Consider the following 21226-nt stretch of genomic DNA (forward strand, 5'->3'; position numbering starts at 1 on the left):
ACAATTGTGGATAGAAAAAAGATCAAAACTCTTATTATTATTGAAAAATGTTACTTTATCCACTTTATTTGCTCTCTCATTTTGACACTTCATGTATTTTAATTCTTTTTTTAGTTTTTTTTTTTACTTAATAGTTAAGAAAGTGACTATTAGTGTATTGATATTTTTTTTTTTACTTTTTAAAATGTTTTAAAATGATCAAAAATTATAAATAAAAAAATTGAAAAAAAATAAAAAAGAAATTTTTTAAACTAGCAATAAGATAGAACGATGCACTCTGAGCGGCAGAATAGCATCGCTCATTATTATTACTTAATTAGTAATTACATTATAGGCTTATAGCTATACTTTGCCGAAGTATTACATTATAGCTGAATGAGAGTAAAGTTATTGCTTCAAAACATATATATTATAATTTATACCTGCCAAGTAATAAGTACTCTTTTATATACATACCAAAATAAAAATTCCCTTAACATCACGGGAATGTTGGCTCAGTGAGAAAGCTCACTCCATGAGATTTGGAAGGTGTGCGAGGTAGGGCTGTACAAAAAACCGATAAACCGACCTAGACCGACTTAGACCGGCCGCCGGAGCTCGGAACCGGCCGAAACCGGTGAAGAACCGGTCGGCGTGCGGCAGAAAATAGTATAAACCGATATCGGCCGGTTCGGCGTCGGTTCGAACCTGGTTCAAACCGCTGAACCGGCCGATTAAAGAAATGTTATTTTTTTTTTATATATTCTGTATTCAAAACGACGCCGTTCCACTTAAGTTTAAGTTTAAGTGGAACGGCGTCGTTTTCAGTCTGCAGTTGTGTTTTAACATAATTGAAACGACGCCGTTTGGTATTAAACCAAACGGCGTCGTTTTATTCATAACGTATTAAAAAAAAAATTAAGTAGAACGACGCCGTTTGGTTTAGACCAAACGGCGTCGTTTTGAAATTAGGTCGTCTTCAACCTCGGGCGTCTTCTTCCCAGTGACGCAGCGCAGTTTTCATCCCCGCTCTCTCTCCTCTGCGACACTCTCTCTCTCTCTACTCTCTCAGACGAAACTCGCCGATGAACAGACCGTGAACCGCCAGAGAATTGCCGGTGTCGAGACGGCCGGTGTTTTTCTCCCCATTGATCGGTTTCGGCCGGTTTCCTCCCCCAAAAATAAACTATCGGTCGGCGTCGGTTTTACCCCAAAACCGCGCCGATACAGTCGGTTTTCACCCCTAGTGCGAGGTCATGAATTATGAGTTTTCATGATCAATAATTATAAAGAGATGAGACTTAAGTTGCATTTAGGTAGTGGGATATTCTCAGGTATTCTGTGAATAATAGTAAAAAAGTAATGATATAATATTAAATAATAATAATAAAATAATAAATAATAGTAAAGTATTCCGAATAGCAAATGTGCAAGGATATGATGCTCTTGCGGTAACACTTGAATAGAGGGGGAAAAAAATCAGCTTTGAATTATAATGTCTTAAATAATAGGTAAAAGCATAAGACACCACACAATTACATAAATGAAGGAAACAAATCAAACAGCCAAACGGAACGCAGAATTTGCGAATCTACAACCGTAGAATAGTTCTAAGAGTATCAGAAATATTTTGAATGGTCTGCTGCTCCTGTGTTGCCTGCAACTCCTGAAGTGGCATATCTTCGTAACACCTGCATACAGTAGCGCAACAAGAAAATTGGCGATTTATGTAATCCGACGGTTTAAATTCCAACACAAACGAAGGAAAAAGAATATATATATCAAAATCAAATAACTAATGAACACATGCAGTCCTAGAAATTGAGTGTATGATTGAGCTGCTGGAAGTCACTTGGACCAAATAACAGGCTGCAAGTAATCAGCAAGAAAATATGATATAATTGGACACGAGAAGCCATACATTTTGTGGTATGCTAAAGCCTGTGCCAAATTCAGTAGGGTAGAGCTTGAAGTGAGCCTTTGGTAAACGCTTGGAGGAAGGGGCATCTGCACCACATCAAATGGGTAAAAATCCATATTGGAACAGCACAGAGAGAGAGAGAGAGAGAGAGCGAGCTTTAACCTCATTTTGACCTCTTCGACCCTTTCTAGACTGTCCATCACCAGTAAAGAGCTCCTGCAATGCCTCTATGGCTACAGTTCCACCATTATCCCACTGCATGCCTCCAAGCACATTGTCTGACAGAAGAGCAATAGGGGATATATCGGTTGCCCTTAAGAACGGAATCGGCACTGTATTACCAGCTGCATATATGGACCAAAGCTGCAATGACATTTACAACTAGTTAACAGGCCCTAATTTGCAGCCACAGCAATAAACATTTTCGAAGGGTCTAAAAGGAGACAAAAAAAGCCTAGTCAAATGGGCAAGAAGTCCAAAAAAATAAAAAAAAACAGAATCCAACTGCATGAGAAGTGAGCTATTTTCATAGCAAATGATACAAAATAAAAGCAAGACAAGTAAGCCATCATTAGTCTCTAGACAAGAAATCCTAAGCTATGCACGGTCTAAACTTCTATTGTACCAATCAAACCCCAATGTTCACAATAACTCAAATTCTTATAAAAAGTTCACTCCGCTATAAACCCAAAAAGACTAATATATCTGAATTTTAAAGCTTTCCTGGAATTATTTAGAAAGCTCAATCACCTAATAAGTAGCTAATGTGAGACTTAACACCCATGACTATCTTTTATAATTTACACACTCTATTAAGTTTATTCAAATTCCCAATATGGGGCTCAGGTGTTACAATTTATAATCTCAGTACATTTGTATCATAAAATAAGGTTGAATGAAGTTTCAATTGTTTACTCATAAGGCAGTTTATAGCATAAAAAATACGACTCATTTATAATGTGGGTGAATATAGGACTCAGAACAAGCATCACCTTATCTTGCAATGCAAAAGCTTTTCGGCTAACAGTATCATTGTTCAACGTGCCACTGCTTATACCGCTGCCACCTCCAAGCTCTGCCTGAGAAATAACTTTTGTTTTGAGGCTCTCCTCATTTGGCTCTCCAACTAAAGTGTTGTTTACATCAATATCTTTACTATTCTCCATCCTGCGAATTTAGCCCAAGAAATTTGGAGAAAAGTTAAAAAAAATGCTTTAAATAGGCAACAGTTATCATAATTTAAGTGTTAAGTAAAGTGAAGGACTTGACATCAGATATAAAGACAAAAATAGTAAGGGACGTACAGGAGCACAGCCGATTGTCCTCCTGTGTCATTCATAGAAAGGCTTTCAACATGTTCAAGAGAAGGTAAGGGTTCTCTATCATTGGAAACTTGTGTCTGCTTGGCTGTATTTTCTATTTCGTCTCCACCATGAACTATTACAGTGTCAAAGTTACCTGTCATACATTAAATCCGCATGCATTAGAAACCATAGTCGCTAGGAACAAGCAGTTTCATTTAGCAAGATGTAATAAACTGCTGGCTCTTAGATATTTTTTGACAAGTACAGGAAATATGGCAATATCTAAGGATTTCCTTGCTCAAAAAATAAATGACACAATTTCACTCTATAAATTGTTTTTTATAGGTAATTCCACTCTATAATTGTATTCATTGATCTCTGTATAGCAGTGAGAAAAATCGTTGAGTAGTCCTTAAAATGTAAATTACAACTATAATGATCAAATTACATACCATCCTAAGATGACCATGGACTACTAGACAAGTGCACTTCAGATTTTTGGTATGTTTAATCAATTTATGGATAAAAGACAACACAGTTTCAAAGTAACACACCCGGTGTCCCGTCTTGGAACCCAAAGATGATATTACCATCACACAGCAGACTAGCAATTATCAACTATTAATGCTTATGGTGGCAAGTTGAAGCATGCAATCAAGACCTAACTTGTCCCACAAAAAAAGCATTCAATCAAGACATTGATGGAGATTTGCCACAGCTAAAAAAATAAAAAATTATAAATGCCCTTCACTGATATTGGTTTTACATCTTTACAAAATAATGCCGGTTTTACACCAAATGAATACTTTCTTAAGTATTGACAGATTGATCAAGGTTTATTTATAAATTAGGTTACACATTGTCATGTTCAAATTGATGGTGACATTCACTACCAAGAATACACGACTGAATCAAATCTAATCAGCCATTATCTTTGAAAATATCATGTTAGAACTTAGTCTACAGTTATTGAGCAAAAACATAACATCAGCAAGTATTTGTACTTCTACAAGAATTCAATTCCAACTAAAAAATATAAAATGTATATCTATATACATACTTTCCCCAACCGGTTTCCCAGCATCTGATATGTTCTGCTTCCTCAAAGTGCTAGTTGTAGGTACTTCATTTGCAACTTGAAGCCCAATATTATAAGGCCTTGATGGAACAGTATCTCCATAATCTTCATTCTGTTTTGGAGTTACCTGTGGCTGTTTCAAATTACCAACAGTCGAGAAGATAAAATATTTCTCATAAAAAGAGACACGTGGTCTTTTTTTTTTTTTTTTTTTTTGGGGGGGGGGGGGGGGAGGTTGAGGGAGAAACTCAAAAAGAGAATTTTCAACATACATCATCTTCTGCCAAAACTGGAGCAAGACTTTGTGCTTGCAGAGCCATGGAGGCCCTAAGTTTCCTGGCCTTGTCAATCTTTGGGAACATTGCAGAGGGTCCATATTTGCATTTCTCAATGAATTTGTGCTATGTTTTAAATACAGAAAAGGTCACTCAAGTCAGAATAAAAATACATGAACTTAACGAAATATGCATACAAGGTAACAAAAAACAATTGGTTATTAAAATAAAACCAAAACAGAGAGAGAGTGTACGTGTTTGAACTTGAACCGGCACAATTAGCATGGCTCAAGTCTGCATATCTCTTTCTTGTTATCGGAGAATATAACAAGTAATTGAACATAAAAATTATTATGGAAATCTTCATAAATATCTGACAATCTTATATATCATCCATGCTTCACATTGGACTGACTGTACACAATGCTAGATTAATTTGTATTCTAGTGGTATCAAGCAAGAAATATGTGATACCCCATTCTGACTGATAAGTGATAAGGGTAGGTGGTATATGAGATCTCACATTTCTTGGGAATGAGAAGTTATTGCTCGGGAAGGAGAAATTATTGCTCATTATAATGGTTCGAATGGGGCTCAAATTGTATCATTGATTAGTCCTTTTGAAATATAGGCCCAGATGTGGCTTGGACCTCCCTTTTGGCGTTACAAATAATATCAAAGGCTACCCCAACCAGAAATGTGGGACTTGACCTGTGCCACCTAAGATGGCTGGCTCGACGAGGACGTTGGGATTTTAAGGGGGAAGATTGTGATAATCCATACTGACTGATAAGTGATAATGGTAGGTGGTGTATGAGATCCTAGAGATGTTCTTGCTCTTTCTAATGGTTCCAACAGGGCTCTACTTGTATCATTGACTAGTTCTTTTGAAGTATAGGCCAAGATGTGGTTTAGGCCTCCCTTGAGACATTACAAAATATATGCATAATAAATCAGAAAAAAATAAATAAAATATCTGAAATACTTGTGCAGCTGAGCAAAAATGTAAAGCCATAGTGCTATTTAAAATAAGGCCTTAGAGATCAGACAATTAGTACATTAATATATTGCACCAAAAATTTTCAAAATGTGTATTTTTCACTAGACAAGTAGAGATGCTAATTAACGTACTTTCAACATCTCAGATGCAGGAGGGCGTAAACGAGGCTCTTTTGTTAGGCACTTTGCAACAAAATCATGGAACACAAGAGACCTGACAAAGGAGAAAACTTAGGTCTGAAAACTATAGATATGATATTAATCAATGCATGGTTTAAGAAAGAAAGAAATGCCATAACATAGTAAAAAGCTCAGGCATAAATGAAACAGAAGTTAAATAACACAAATCTCTCTCTCTCTCTCTCTCTCTCTCTCTCTCTCTCTCTCTCTCTCTCCAACATTTTTGCCGCTCTTAGTCTGATGGAAATTGCATGTTACCTTACCAATAAAAAAATACTCGCCCTTTTCTTCAGGACCAAATTGCCGTGTAGGAAAGTTTTAGGGTGGTGTGCAAAGTCCAGATCTCTCAGTGAGGGAACCAATTTAGAAAAAAAAAAAATCCACTCAAGACAGTCACCAAGACCCACAAATGAGGTTGAAGAAATTACATCTGTTCTCAAAACTTTGGACAGCTTTGAACCATAAACTTCTAGGATATGTCCAAAACAGAGATGCCAGAGATGTCCTGCAATAACTTTTCTACTCATCGTTGCTATAGGAGAGGAACACCATTCTGTGTTTGTTTTTGTGTGGTGCACATGCATGTGCATGTGCATGTGTGTTTGTGTTTCATGACCTTTCTAACATTCCTGTAATAACACTTATAAAAAGATCATGGAATTGAGAAAAAAAGTTCGACCCACAAAAACCAAACACCCTATTTAGCCAAGGCTGAAAACATTAAGAACATAGGTTGAGAATATTGCCTTAAGAGGTACGCTTAGTTATAACAATGTCAACCAACTACTACACGGTTGTCCCACGGTGTTAAAATACAACCGCTGATAGTTTTCGCTTTACAGACTTGGGACAAAGAAGTGATAGAACCCTTCATTGTTTCAGTAATCATGCAAATTTTAATTTGGCTTAGTTTGAAATTGCACATGCATGCATGTTTGTATGTATGTATTCCTTTTATAAGGCCCTTTCCCAAGCCGCACATAACCCATTCCCATGGAGGAGAATTTGGAGAAAAAAGGTGCCTCCGAAAGCGGTCTTCTTTACATGGACAACAGCGTTGGGGAAGATTTTTACTACCAACAATCTGAGGAAGTGCCAGTTAGTTATACTAGACTAGTGTTGCATGTGCAAGAGATCTGGCGAGACAATGGAACATCTCTTGCTACATTGCGAAACAGCTAGAGCCTTGTGGGTGGAAGTCTTTAGCCAGATAGAGTTATCCTTTGTTATGCCTGCATCTGTGCTAGATCTATTGGCCTGCTGGACACTTCCAAGAGGAGTTCAACAAATCAAGGCGGTGTGGAAAATGATCCCGATCTGTATTATGTGATGTATATGGCAAGAGCGCAATGATCGGACCTTCAAAGACAAGGAGCGGTCTCTGGAGGAACTTAGAACTCTATTTTTCAGAACTTTATTTCTATGGGCCATTGCTTTAGATTTTTATGGCCTGAATTTTTATGACTTTTTAGTTTCCCTTACTTCAACCTAAATAGGTCTTATCTCTTGTATACCATCTTGTGTATTTGGGCTTTGCCTATCTCTATTAATATATTATTGATTACTTATCAAAAAAAAAAAATGTATTCCTACATTATTCTCTCCTTAAAAAAGACGAGACTTGTTGAAAAGGAAGGCAAAACAATAATTTCGGGATAGAGGCAGAATGCCCTTGACAGCCAAAAGATTGCATACAAAAGCAAACAATGATATGATACCTACCAGTTTTAAAAGGAAATAATAGGGAAAGAGTGTCATATGGTTTATTACATTGGATATTTTTTGCTCTTGTTTAATCGTATGAATTGAGTGTCATGATATCAGGTGGCTAAAACGAATGGCTACATGCATGTTAACACTCACGATAACTGCTATTAGAATATGTGGATGTAATGGAGTAAAAAACGAACCATTTCTCTTTATCTTCAAGCATCGGAGCTGGCTCAATGGATATCATGAATAAAACCTATAGACATGAAATAAATAAGTCAAAACATTTCCTCAGCACAGTATAACACTAAATCATGCCGCATGTTCACCTACTACCAAACATGCAACTGCAAGCAGAAGTTAGAAAACAGCGTTTTCTTAAACAGTGAAGGCCATTTTACCAACAGTAAGTGATTAAGGATCTGTATCCTTAATCAATGACATAGAACGTATATCAATTTAGTAATCAACTCTATGCTACAAAGTACAGAGCACGTAATACAAGGATCCTTGAATGGATGCCCTAAAATAATAACAAATTACAATGAACATGGATTAAAGCAAGGCAAAGGAAAATATAAATTACAACAGAATAACAAACTATCCTGTGAATTTCGAAATTGCGTGAAAATTGTGCGCTAACCCTCATTGGATGTACTGCCGATCTTGGAGGAAGTCCCTGAAAAGCAGAGGAAAAGATATGAAGGACTTGAAGACATAAAAAAAACCAAGACCAAAGCAAATGCCATTTTAAAAAGGATCCACACAAATGGTCATTCAACACAAAAATACTCCTTTCTCGCATAAGCTAAGCCATAATTTTTTGTTTAATACATACTAGAAACTGAATAGTGACATAAGTCCCCGCTATTTCATTGGCTCTTTTAACACTAAAGAGGAGAAACTTTGGCAACTAGGTCACGAGTCCCATCCCCACCAAAAACAAAAAAGCCATAGCAGATGGCTGCCCATTGAATTGTACAGCATATGTACATGGAAGAAATACCTCTGCCATTTCTATGGCCGACACACCAAGAGCCCACACATCCACCTGTAAAAAAAATAAATTGTACTATGAAGTTAAAAAGACCCAAAATTTGATTAGAAAAAACAGCAATCTTCCAAAGAATGAAATTAAAAATGTTACTGAACACCTGAATTTGAATAAGGGTGTAATATTCAATGTATAGGTACTCAATAAAAATAGCTATGTGTAGCGTCTTACACACACACACACACACACACAAAGTAAGACGTTCACTCTAAATTATTACCGTTATTATCCTAACTTTCTAGATTCTTATTTTAGTTAGGGCTTGTTTGGAAAAATATTTCATCCCAAAATTCTCATCTCATCCCATCCCATCCCATCTCCTTCCCAACCATCACTCAAATACAAATATTTTCATACTAATCATTACAACTTTTTTTTTTTTTGACAAGTTAAAAGCTTTATTAAGCACAACGTAATAGGCAAAGCCCAAGTATACAGGAAGTATACAGAAGAAACACCTAGTTACATTCTAGTACTAGAAAAGCGACGACAAGAACTCGTTTACAGCCCCTCCCTTGAGTACAATTGCAGAGAACCAGCTAAGGAGAGTGCTTATAAAAAACTTCCAAAATGCATCTCTATTGCGCTTCCTATCATTAAAGCACCTCTAGTTTCTCTCCAACCAAATACACCACATAATACACAGAGGCATCATCTTCCATGCAGCTGCCACTTGGGAACAAGTATGCATTTGAAAGTTGGTCCAGCTTGCTAGAAAATCGACCACTGCTTCTGGCATAACCTAGCTCAGCCCAACCCTTCCAAAAACTCCATCCCACAGCACTTTAGAGATTTCACAATGAAGTAGTAGATGGTTCACTGATTCTGCTTCTTTCTTGCACATAAAGCACCAATCCAAAACAATCATTCCGCGCTTCCTCAAGTTATCTATAGTCTGAATATTCCCTATTGCTGATGTCCATACGAAAAAAGCCACCCTTGTCGGAACATGAGCCTTCCAAATCCTCTTCCAAGGAAAGCAAATATGATGCTGATTTAGTATCACCTTAAAGTATGACCGAACTGTAAACTTTTTAGAGGCTGTTTGTCTCCAGCATAGTTGGTCCCTGTCCTGTCTTCTTATCTCCACTTAATATAACAATCTGAAAAAATCAGTAACCTCCTCTACTTCCCAATCCTGGGCAGATCTAGAGAAACTTACATCCCAAAGCACCACTCCATTGGAAAGACCCATCAACTCTGAAACTGAAGCTTGCTTATTAGTCGCCAATCTGAAAACAACCGGAAAGGCTCTAGACAATTCAGTATCCCCACACCAAACATCAGACCAGAATCTGATTTTTGAACCATCACCAACCGAGAAGTTAACTTGTTTCAAGAAACAACCCCAACCTTTCCTAATAAACTTCCATAGACTCACTCCATACAAACCCCTACATTCCTTGGTACACCAACCTCCCCAATCACTACCATACTTTCGATCGATCACCCCCCTCCAGAATGCTTCCTCTTCCCCATGGTATCTCCATAGCCACTTCCCCAACAACGCCTTATTAAAACTACATAAGCTATGAATACCCAAACCTCCATTTAGAATCCGACAACAAACTTTTTTCCAACTCGCTAGGGGAGTTTTAGTCTCCTCTCCCACGCCTCCCCACAAAAAATCTCTATACAATTTTTCAATACGATTGGCCACACCAATTGGTAGAGGGAATAAAGACAGCAAGTAGATAGGGATATTAGAGAGAGTACTCTTTATAAGAGTAATCCTACCCCCTTTAGATAAATATGTCATTTTCTATGCTGCCAACTTCCTCTCTATCTTCTCGACCACCCCATCCCAAATGTGTTTGGCCTTAAAAGATGCCCCTAGCGGTAGTCCTAAATATTTTATGGGCAGAAAAGTAACTTTGCACCCCAGAAATTCTGCCAAATGATGAATGTTATGGACTTCTCCCACCGGTACCAACTCCGATTTACTTAAGTTCACTTTTAATCCGAGATGGCTTGAAAACACAGCAGGACAGCCCTCAAAACTTGAATTTGTTCCCCAACAGCCTCACAAAAAATAAAGGTATCATCATCGAAAAGCAAGTTTGATATTGTAGCGGGGCCATTAGAATTAGAACCCACTGAAAAACCCGAGATAAATCCTGCTCCTACCACTGCCTCCACCATTCAACTCAAAGCCTCCATAACAATATCAAATAGGAAGGGAGATAAGGGATCCCCCAGCCTCAAACCTCTTGAACTCGGAAAATACCCACAAGGCTGCCCATTAACAAGCACAGAAAAATGGACAGTTGAAATATAATGGCTTATCCAACCACACCACTTATCTCCAAAGCCGCATCTTCTAAGCATATACAAAAGAAAATTTCAGTTTACATAATCATATGCTTTCTCCATGTCCAACTTACAAAAGACCCCCAGAGCCCCTTCCCGCATGCGGCTATCTACACATTCATTTGCAATCAACACTGAATCTATGATTTGTCGTCCTCAAACAAAGGCATTTTGAGATTTAGAAATGATATTCTCCATCACTTTGCTTATTTTATTTGCTAACACCTTTGAAATAATCTTATAGACACTACTTACCAAACAGATTGGGCAAAACTCCTTCAACTCCGAAGCACCCACTCTCTTTGGAATCAAGGCAATAAAAGTGGCATTCAAAGTCTTTTCAAACTTTTGAATCTCATAAAATTCATGAAATACCTTCATCACATCCTCCCACACAATCTCCAAACAATCTTGGAAGAATGCCATAGAAAACCCATCCGTCCCGGGAGCTTTGTCTCTCCTCATTCCACACACCACTCGATGCACCTCAAGCTCTTCAAACGGCCTCTCAAGCCAACTTGCTGAAAAATCATCCACCATTGCAAAGTTCAATCCATCAATCTTAAGTCTCCAAGCTTCCGTCTCACTTAGGAGAGAACTAAAAAACTGCACAGCATGCTCTTGGATCTCGGCAGGTGAGGATAGCAGATTATTTTCAGTTCTTAACATCTCAATAGCATTGTTACGTCTATGAGAATTAGCCATTTTATGAAAGAAGCTAGTGCACTTGTCTCCCTCTTTAAGCCAAAGAACTCTCGACTTTTGCCACCATGATATTTCTTCCCTCAAAAGAACCCTCTCAAGTTCTATTTTTACTTCGTTCTTCCTAGACAAACTCCCCTCACTATCCCCATCAGCTTCCAAGGATTGAAGCTCATCCCAAAGGGCTTTTTTCTGCTGCTCAACATTCCCAAAAACCTCCTTATTCCATATCTTCAAATCAGCTTTTAAAGCTTTGAGTTTACCAGCCAAAACAAAACTAGGAGTCCCCTCAAAACTGATATGAAAGCCACCAACTTTTTACCTTATCAACGAAGCCCTCCACTTCCAGCCACATATTCTCAAACTTAAAGTACCGATTGCCCTCATGAATACCCCCACATTCAAGAATAATGGGAAAGCGGTCCGATCCTACCCTTGGAAATCCTTTTTGGCACAACTTCGGATAGTGAGCTTCCCACGACGATGATACTAAAAATCTGTCCAATCTTGAACCGTCTCTAGAATTGGACCATGTATACTCACCCCCCACCAACAGCAAATCCAACAGTTCCAAATCAAAGATCAGCTGTGAGAAAACCTCCATAGCTGTAGTCATCGAAGATAGACCCTCCAGCTCACTTGGGAATCGAACTATATTGAAATCCCCACACATACACCAAGGTAAATCCCACACAGAATACAACCCTAATATTTCATCCCACATCAAGTTTCTATCCCGATCCCTATTGGGACCATATACACTTGCTAATGCCCATGACCACCCATCTTCCATGTTTCTTAATACACATGCCACCAAGTAATCTCCAATGCATTCTTCTACCATCTCGACAACTCTACTATCCCACATGACTAGCACACCACCAGAAGCACCCGAAGAGGCTAAATAAGTCCAGCCTACAAACGAACCTCTCCACAAGCTACTAATTACATTCCTGTCAATAATTTCCAATTTTGTTTCTTGGAGGCATACGACATCGATCTTCTAACTATGAATTATGGACCTAATGCGAAGGCATTTATTGACATTATTGATCCCCCTTACATTCCAAGACAATATTTTAGGCTTCATTAACTGAAATAGTTTCCCTCCCCTTTAATATGTCCCTCCCCAAAGTACCCTCCTTATTGTCATAATTAATAGAACAATGCAATCTTTTCAACTCCCGCTCCTTTCTCACAGATGACTTCTCAGCCCTTCAATGGCAACTAAAAGTGCCATCAATTGTTCTTCATAACCATCATAAAAGAGACCCACACAACTTTGAATCACCTCCACTTTTTCAAAAACCCAGTCTGAAGTTTCCTTGGACACAATCTGAAGAGGAGTCATATGTAACAGTGATGAACTACCCATCTCTTCCTCATAAATAGCTACTTCAAGTTGTGGGTCCGAAACCAACCTATCCTGCTCTTCCATTTCAGACAGTGCAAAATCAACCTGCCTGCTTCTAAATTCAGAAAATGCTTCAGTAAACAATTACCCCCTTCCACCATCCTCGTGTGAGTGACCACAGAGGTTAGAACCTCATTTTGTCCCTCAGCAGCCTCGACAATTTCCTCTGCCTCCCTTTCCAGAACATGTGGACCATCTCTAACCCACCTGAGGCTTCATCTGTGCCTATCGACTCTTTTTGTGCCAGAGGTGGAAACACCTGTGCTATGATCAGCGCCGTTACAATGTCTCAGGAATGAGCCAATACGGCATTGCCTTTGCTCGCGAGAAGTTCGCCTTTACTCATCACGGTTGACATCGGAATCTCGCTATCTACCTCTGTCGACCAAGTTTGTGCAAGAGCCGAGACGATGGGAGCTAAGCTAACGGCAGAACTGCTAGAGTTCACCCCTCCAATCTCCACAGACCCTGCTGCCGGCAGCTGTGCTTCCATCGAAGCTTCGAGGGCCTTTGACGCCACTTTCTGAGGCTTCGCCGGCGACGGTGGCGCTGACCCACACACCACTGGGCCTGCCCCGAGCTGCAACTTCTTCCTCCACGCAAAACCTTTCAACTTTTTCAAACTAATCATTACAGCTTTCTCAAACTTTCAAACAAAAAATAAAAAATAATTCAACTTTTTCAAATCCCTAAACAAAAATAATATTAAAAACTATATTCTAACAATATTTTTACTTTATAATATTTTTTATTCAACATTTTCTCTCTCCTTTCCCAAAACCCCATAAAACATTAACTCAAACTATCTCACTACTATTCACAAACTATCTTACTACCATTCACAAAATTATCATCTCATCTCACTCTCCAAGCTTGTCCTTAGTCATCATAAATAAAATTCCTTCAAAATTAGCAACATGATTCTTTCCTTTTGATAAATAAATCAATCTTACTAAAGCACACCAGGTGTTTCAAAATTTCATTAAGGAGGTGAGCAGTCCACAAAGAGAGCAGGCAGAATGTGGGCACATATATTAGAAAAGAGGCTCAAAGAGAAGTAAATGCACTGAGACCAAGAATACTAACCTTTCCATCATAGCGACTTTCTTGAATAACTTCTGGAGCCATCCAATGTGGAGTGCCAATGAACTGAAGAGAGAGAGAGAGAGATGTCAAAACGAATTTCCAACCATCAACCAGAAACAAACAATCAACAAATGTCATGGTCTTGAGAATAAAATAGCGGCAATGGCCTTCCAAGGAACCTATAAATTTGTAGACGTAGAAGAACAAAATGAAAACAAAATAAACTAAAAAGACAGTAGAAAAAACATTGAGATAGATGAAAATTGCTAAGTCCTTCAGTGGAAGGAAACTAGGATAAGATATTAGATACATATGGTAAAAGACAGCACTTGGTGACCAGATTACTTATCCCCAGATGGAATCCTCATGCTGATGAACTTTCTTTACCAATTCACCAATGCTATTACTAACTCAGTTTTATAAGAAAATACTGCCATTAACTTTAAGACCAGCTTTTCTGAGAATACTTCACTGTAAGCATAATCGCAATCTCTTTCTCCCAAAAACCCTCCAAGATAGCAAAGGTTTTATAAGCAGTATATTATCAAGGCTACCTCTAAAGGTTTCAGATGCCTTAATTGGTTGTGTACTTTTTGAAGAGGAAAAATGATTGGATTTCCACCACCATCTGACATTCGTAAAAAAAACAGAGATTTTTTTCCTTTAGTTTTAAATTATGGTAGCCAACTGTGGGCCTTTGAAAGGATGAAGAGCCTCTAATTGTCTCAAGGCCCTTATAGCTGCAGTTAGTACATTTGTGATGAAATTGAGTTCATATCTGCGACATCAAGAAATTCAAACATTGGCTGGTTATGCCATAGGGTAGGTTCCTTTTGTGACACTATCCCAAATTTATGTTCCAAATATATTTTCAACTTGTCAATATTTTCTAGATAGAGGCAACTGCAGAGTCAGGTGTTTGATTGAAACCTGCAAGACAAAACTTGCAATATCCAACAGGTCCAGGTATTGGCCAATTTGTCAAGATACATTTGTGGAGCTTTGTTCATATGGAGCTGCCTCCTCAATCAAAAACTTCTATATAGCATCTGTTTATGGGGGCAATCTGATGTCCCTGAAAAGTTGGTCGCATAGCAGCATCTTAGCAAAGGTGACTTACTTTTCATGGAAGAGAATCTTGATAAGATACCAATTATTGACCTCTTAATATCAAAAGTTTTGTATTAATAAAATCAGTTTTACTTATTTTTTTTTTTTTTTAAAAAAGTAAAATACTTTGTAATTTCTAAAGCAATGCTCATCTGTTGTTGTCAATGTCACCTTATCCAATTTGTCACTGTTACTAGAATTATATGTAATTAACCTTCTATTACAAATTGATAAAATAGGTGATTTAAAGCAAAAAAATAAAACTTCATTTCACTGCTCTTTATTTCATATTTTGCATTCAGCTATATTTTAATCTTCCGTCTCTTAAACTCTTTGCTTTCTAATTTCACCAGGAGATATGAGATCGTATTGAAAACTGAATAAGTGTTCATGTTTACCATAAAACCTTGCCCACTCTTCTACCCAAGTCTTCTAATCTAGGATCCCAAATCACCTAGGCATCACCAGGAACCCACTGAGTATGGTACTAGCAAATTCTGGCCCATTGAACAAAAATTTAAAGGAAGTGCAGCAGAGAAAGAGAGACAAAAAGAAAAGAAAAAAAGATTGTGTCAACTACAGTATAGGTGTTTATGTTAAACAAATACTGTACCGTGTTGCGCTTTGACATGGTCCTTGTCAGCTGCGCTGCAACCCCGAAATCACCTGCTCATGACTCGATATTTCATGAGGTAGTCAATGGTGTGTTCCTCAATTTTATTTTTTGATAAGTACACGTGTTTCTCGAAAATCAAAAGCAATATCAAACGTTAAATTTAGATGTCAAAACAAAAATGGAACAGGAAAGCCAATTTATAGGCATTTGTGTAAAAATAATTACGTCACACTGAGACTTAATTAAAGGGTAAAATGGGAATTTTGTTATTGTTATTATTATTTATGTAGGTCTATATTATGGGCTTAAAAATGAATTATGTAGGTCTATTTATTGTTAAAGGGTAACAGGCCCAATCCATGTTTTAATAGGAATAGCCAATTGAATCCAAGAAAAACTAGGAATCATTGTCGGATAGAATTCCTCTTGACCACTCAAATCTGTCACTTCATAATTTATAGTGATGAGGCCTAAATTCAGGGTAGCATTTCATAAGAGTACGCTGCTAAATTTTTCCTAGAAGAGTTGAAATTGTTTAAAATTTTTTATAAGGAAAATCAATTCCTCCAGCTAGGAATGTCATTCTGCAGCCGGCCCTATCTTTTAGAAATACCAGTAGATTTTAAGAAAACAAATTCTTATAAAGAGTTAAAAATCCTACTTTCATCACCCTTGATGTACTAAGAAAACCCTAACTTTTATTATAAAAATGACACTAAACATTATTATCTCAACCCAATCACAAGTCTTCCTTGTTGTTGCCCCTTTTTCAGCCCCTGCAACTTTAAAAATATCCTAAAATCGCAGCCCTTCTCCTCCCTTGGAAAAAACCCCTATTTATGGGTCCCTTTGGTCATTTCGGCAAATTTTCTTAAAGTTTTCTCAATTCTTTTAGTCATGGTTCAAGTTTAAATATCTACTAACCTTCTAATATATTTTTTTTTATTATTTTGAAATAACCTTCTAATTTGCTAATGATTCTTATATTTTTGTTTAAACAATGATTTGAACTGTTGCAAGCAATAATCTGAGTTAATAAAGATATAGAAACAAAACTTTCATTTTCCCTTCGATTACTAAAAAAACCTTCTGGAAACAGTTTACACCACACTTTCAGCAAGAAAGTTTTTTCTATTATTATCTCGCATCTCTAAGATACAAAGGATATAAATCAGAACCAGAAAAATATGTACCAGTACAAAAATATAAGAATCAGAAGCAAGGGCTGAGATAAAATTACAAGAGATGATTATAAAAGGTTAGACCAGAAAGGTTCTCGCGCATGATGAAACAAGTATCAACTATCAACAACGTCAAACAGATTAAAATAAGGTTCATGATTCGCAGTATTGAGACTAATTTGTTCTACGTAAATATACATGAAGTTTACTCACCCAACTTGACATCTCCTTGTTCAGTTAACAAAATATTCCCACCCTTAATATCTCTATGGACCTTGAAAATTGAGTGCAAATAAGCAAGGCCCTACATGTAAAAAGAATATTGATAAATAAACAAAATATTGACTACAAATACATAAAAGCCAAGGAAGCATTTACTTCATGTAAACAACGGCAAAAAGAAACACCTTAAGTTTTCTTCCACAAAATTTAACAAAGTTTTCTGCAGGCATAATAATTTAAATTGATTAGCCTCATTAATTCTGTGGAGGAGCTAAAATTGTTATTTTTGAAGACAGAGAGATCGTGGAGGAGCTAAAATTGTTATTTTTTAGAACTCTTTGTACTTGGGCCATTGCTGTAGACTTAAATGGCATGGACCTTCATGAATTCCTAGTTTCTAACATGCCGACATAATTAGGGCATTTTCTCTGTATCTTGACACTTTGGTGATTTAATAAAGTCTTATTTTACTTATCAAAAAATAATAATTTAAATTGATTAGCCTCATTAATTCTACAATTCAAACCAATCAGAGTTAACCTTACCTTCAATGCTTCCCTACAAATATATGCTATTTGATACTCCTCCAAAGGCTCCTCTGTCACGTTCATCAAGTCGGCAACACTTCCACCCCCACAGTATTCCATCACTATCTGCCAAGATACTGAAAATAGTAATCCCCAACTTAAAAACTCAATGAAGTTTGTTTAGCATATAAATCATTCTTACCCAAAGATATTCCTCCCCTTGGTAGCTTCCAAGATAACGCACAACATTTGGATGATTACACTGCTGCAACATCTCAATCTCACCACGAATTTCTTCATATCCCTCCTCCTAAACACGGATGAAGATTTTCATTCATTGTGATAAAGTTCATGCACAAGATCGCATAAATTCAAGAAGCATAAGGAAACCCACCCCTTCACATAACGATATGACTTTGATAGCGACCAGGTCCGAAGTTCTTATATCCCTAGCTTTGTAAACGGCCCCATATGACCCTTTCCCTGCCATCCCCAAAAAAGCAACCTCACTCAGCACGGTAAGATAACCACACAGAATCCCCCTAAATCAGCTAAATACAACATAATCCTACAGCCAACTTATTCACCAAGAACGCATCAAACTAGCACTATTTAGTAACACAAATACCAAAAGTAAGCAAAATTCTCCTCCAATATGCAGTGAAGGTGCAAAATCAAACTCAGATTTTAAAAAGCATACCAAGCTCATTGAGCAATTCGTACTTGGTCGTAGGATCTTCCCTGGTAACACTCTCCGGAATCGAACTCGAAGAGATCTTCGTCGTGAGCTGCCGAACTTCCTCCCCACCCTGTGAAGACCCGCTCACCTTCCTCTGCTTCCCAAACCCTAATTCCCCAACCGCTTGCATACTGGCCACGGCCCGCCCCATCGTCGAGTCCCCCGTCCCCTTACCACCACCGGTCCTCCTCAACACGGTCCCGCTCAACGACTCCCTCTCGCTCGCCCTCAGTGTAGACCTCACCACAAACGTTGAAAACCCCTCGCCGTCCCCATCACCCTCAACGTCATCACCACCGATCATTCTATTCCCAGGGCTCGCAGAATAGTATTCCGAGAGTGGCGAGCTCCGGGGCTTCGAGGAGAAGTAGGAAGACGAAGAAGACAGGTTGCGGGAGCGAGTGCGATCGGTCTTGACGATCACTGTGTCGAAATCTGCGCTATCGTGGTCGTCGTCATAGTCGATTGAGGCTCCGCCGCCGAAGTCCTTGGGGAGGCGTTTTAGGAGTGGGGGAAGAGAGGAGTAGTCTTCGTCGTCTTCTTCATCTTCCTCATGGTCCTTGTAAACCATTGTAGCGTAAAGGTCTTCTTCTCGTTGTTGTTCCCGTGTCTGTGCTTTGCTTTGGGGTTTGCGTCGCTTTTGCTTTTCATTTTGTTGTTTTTCGGAGTCGGAATCGGAGGCATCTTCGTCTCCGTGAATGACGACGGTGGAGTAGAGATCAGACTTGGTCCGGGGGCTGCGGGTCCGGCGATAGGCGGAGCTCGGATCCATTTCTCGGAGTGAGCGATCCGAAGTGGCAGTTTGGAACTGAAAGTATGAAGGAAACTGCCAGAGTGCCAGAGCAGAGCCAGCAAGCGCAGATCTCAATGGGCCGAATCTGTTTGGATCAGCTGAGTCAGCCCACACCAAATTCTGGCATGCACCTGCCAAGGGTAAAAAGTAAAAACATTGTGGTCTTCTTGGGCTTTCCTGGCTTTAAATATTAAAAGTCTCATTATAATTTATTTTAGCGAATTGATTCGTGAATCAATGAGGGCACATTTATTTTTACAATTTTTTTTAATTTATCTTATTTTATTTTATTTTATTATTATATTTTTTAAAAATTTCTATATCAAATAAAATAAACAATTTAATTTTTCTAAATTACAAAATAAAAATAATATTAAAAAAATATATTCTAACAATATTTTATTTAACTTTTAACTTTAATCTCAACTAATCTCATCTCATCTGTAAAAAAAAAGAGGTCTGAATCGCAGTGTTTTTTAATTTCATACCGTACCGGCCCAATGGCTGGTACAGGTATCATATGTATTTCGTATCAGCCCAAATACCAATCGTACCGGCCTATATTTCGGCCTATACTGATCGATATTTCTGCCTTTAATTTTTTTTTCATTTTTTCAAACTACAAGCTTATTTTTTACCCTCAATTCAGATTAAACTATTTATAATTTATATATATGTATATATATATAATTTATTTATATATAAACTATTATTTTCGAATATAATCTATTTATATATCGACTATTTCGAAACGGTATCGGTATCAAAATATTTCATTCCAGTGCCTTGACCGGTATGTTATCCGGTACGGTATTCAAAATATTGTTGAATCGTGCTAGTCGAAAGAAATGAGCTTTATTATTTATTTGACTAAATGATGAATGATATTTGTAGTGATAGATGCATAAGTGTCGTGTATTTTTTAAAAAAAATTAATAAATATAAAATCTAAATGAAAAAAAAAATTAAATTGTTAATAATGAAATTCACTATTTTTTAAAAGAAATGTACAGTACTTACACAATCTATAACTGTATCTAATATTACTCAAAAGATAAGTTTTAAAAATATTTTATTACACATAAGCCGGTGTGTTAATACACCACTTACAGTGGAATCATTATAACTTTAAAAAAACAAAACACCAATCATTCAGCGGTATGTTGGTGTGTAAAAAACAAGATTTATAAATAGATTTTCTTATTTTAAAATTTGAATATTACAAATTTAATTTATTATTTAAAATTTAAAATTATATAAATTATATGTTTTATACACCAACTTGATAAAAAAATAACTCATATATAAATAGACACGTCTGATTCTTTGATTGTAATGTGTTGGGGTCACGATTTATAACAAAAAATGAAAGTTCTAAATGTTGTGTATTGATGTTTCCTTCCTCCTTGACCGATCATCTTATGTTCTCTCTTCATTAACAGTATAAGGCTCCATTGGTATAGAAATACTCTCAGCTCATAATATCTTGTCATTATAATTTTTTTAAATTTTTATATAAAATATAATAAATAATTAAATTTTTAAAAATTTTAAAATAATAATAGTATTAAAAAATGAAAAATGTTGTGTGCAACCGCCCTTGGGGAACTGTTGGGGAATTAGTGCCCACGTGGAGATGAAATGCAACGTTTCATTTAAATTCTCAAAACGCACGTCTTCTCCACGAAGCCAACCCATTCCCTTTGTCTTCTCCATTCTAGACTTGGTCTTCACGAAGCCACTATCAAAGCCCCCCTCATCATCTCCATCCAAAGCAACCCCTTATCTTCTCAACTCAGATCTGGTCTCCATGAATCTTTCATTGTCCATTTTCCTCTTCTCTTCCGATAAAAAAGAAAACGGGTTTTGGGTTCGTAGAAAATAACCCATTCTTTTTTTTATCGATGTTTGCTAAGTGCTAGCTGCTCGAGTGCTCTCTCTCTCTTATTGGAAAAGAAAACGATGAAGCTTTGGTCATATATTCAAGAAAACTATGTTGGCAACAATAATGTCTTGTTTCTTTTAT

At 37.3% G+C, this 21226-nt stretch overlaps 1 protein-coding gene across 2 annotated transcripts; it reads right to left on the minus strand.

Annotated features, from left to right (window-relative positions):
• Positions 1-1405: 1405 nt before the first annotated feature.
• Positions 1406-19244, minus strand: LOC109014382 (serine/threonine-protein kinase 3/4). 2 transcript variants are annotated; one of them, XM_018996832.2, is made up of 18 exons: positions 18369-19244; positions 18063-18151; positions 17871-17978; positions 17687-17794; positions 17133-17223; positions 15736-15788; positions 14013-14075; positions 8453-8497; positions 8090-8125; positions 7647-7702; positions 5689-5770; positions 4555-4683; positions 4265-4409; positions 3205-3358; positions 2893-3067; positions 2063-2263; positions 1901-1986; positions 1406-1670 (listed from the first exon to the last, which is right to left on the minus strand). In XM_018996832.2, the coding sequence occupies exons 1-18, from the start codon at positions 19177-19179 to the stop codon at positions 1571-1573; spliced, it is 2532 nt and encodes an 843-aa protein (XP_018852377.1). In that variant the 5' UTR covers positions 19180-19244; the 3' UTR covers positions 1406-1570. The 2 variants fall into 2 exon arrangements, with proteins under 2 accessions (XP_018852377.1, XP_018852376.1); XM_018996831.2 differs by having other exon boundaries at positions 4265-4415.
• Between the last annotated feature and the right edge of the window lie 1982 nt (positions 19245-21226).

This window comes from Juglans regia, chromosome 13 (genome assembly GCF_001411555.2).
Source record: "Juglans regia cultivar Chandler chromosome 13, Walnut 2.0, whole genome shotgun sequence".
Lineage (NCBI taxonomy): Eukaryota > Viridiplantae > Streptophyta > Magnoliopsida > Fagales > Juglandaceae > Juglans > Juglans regia.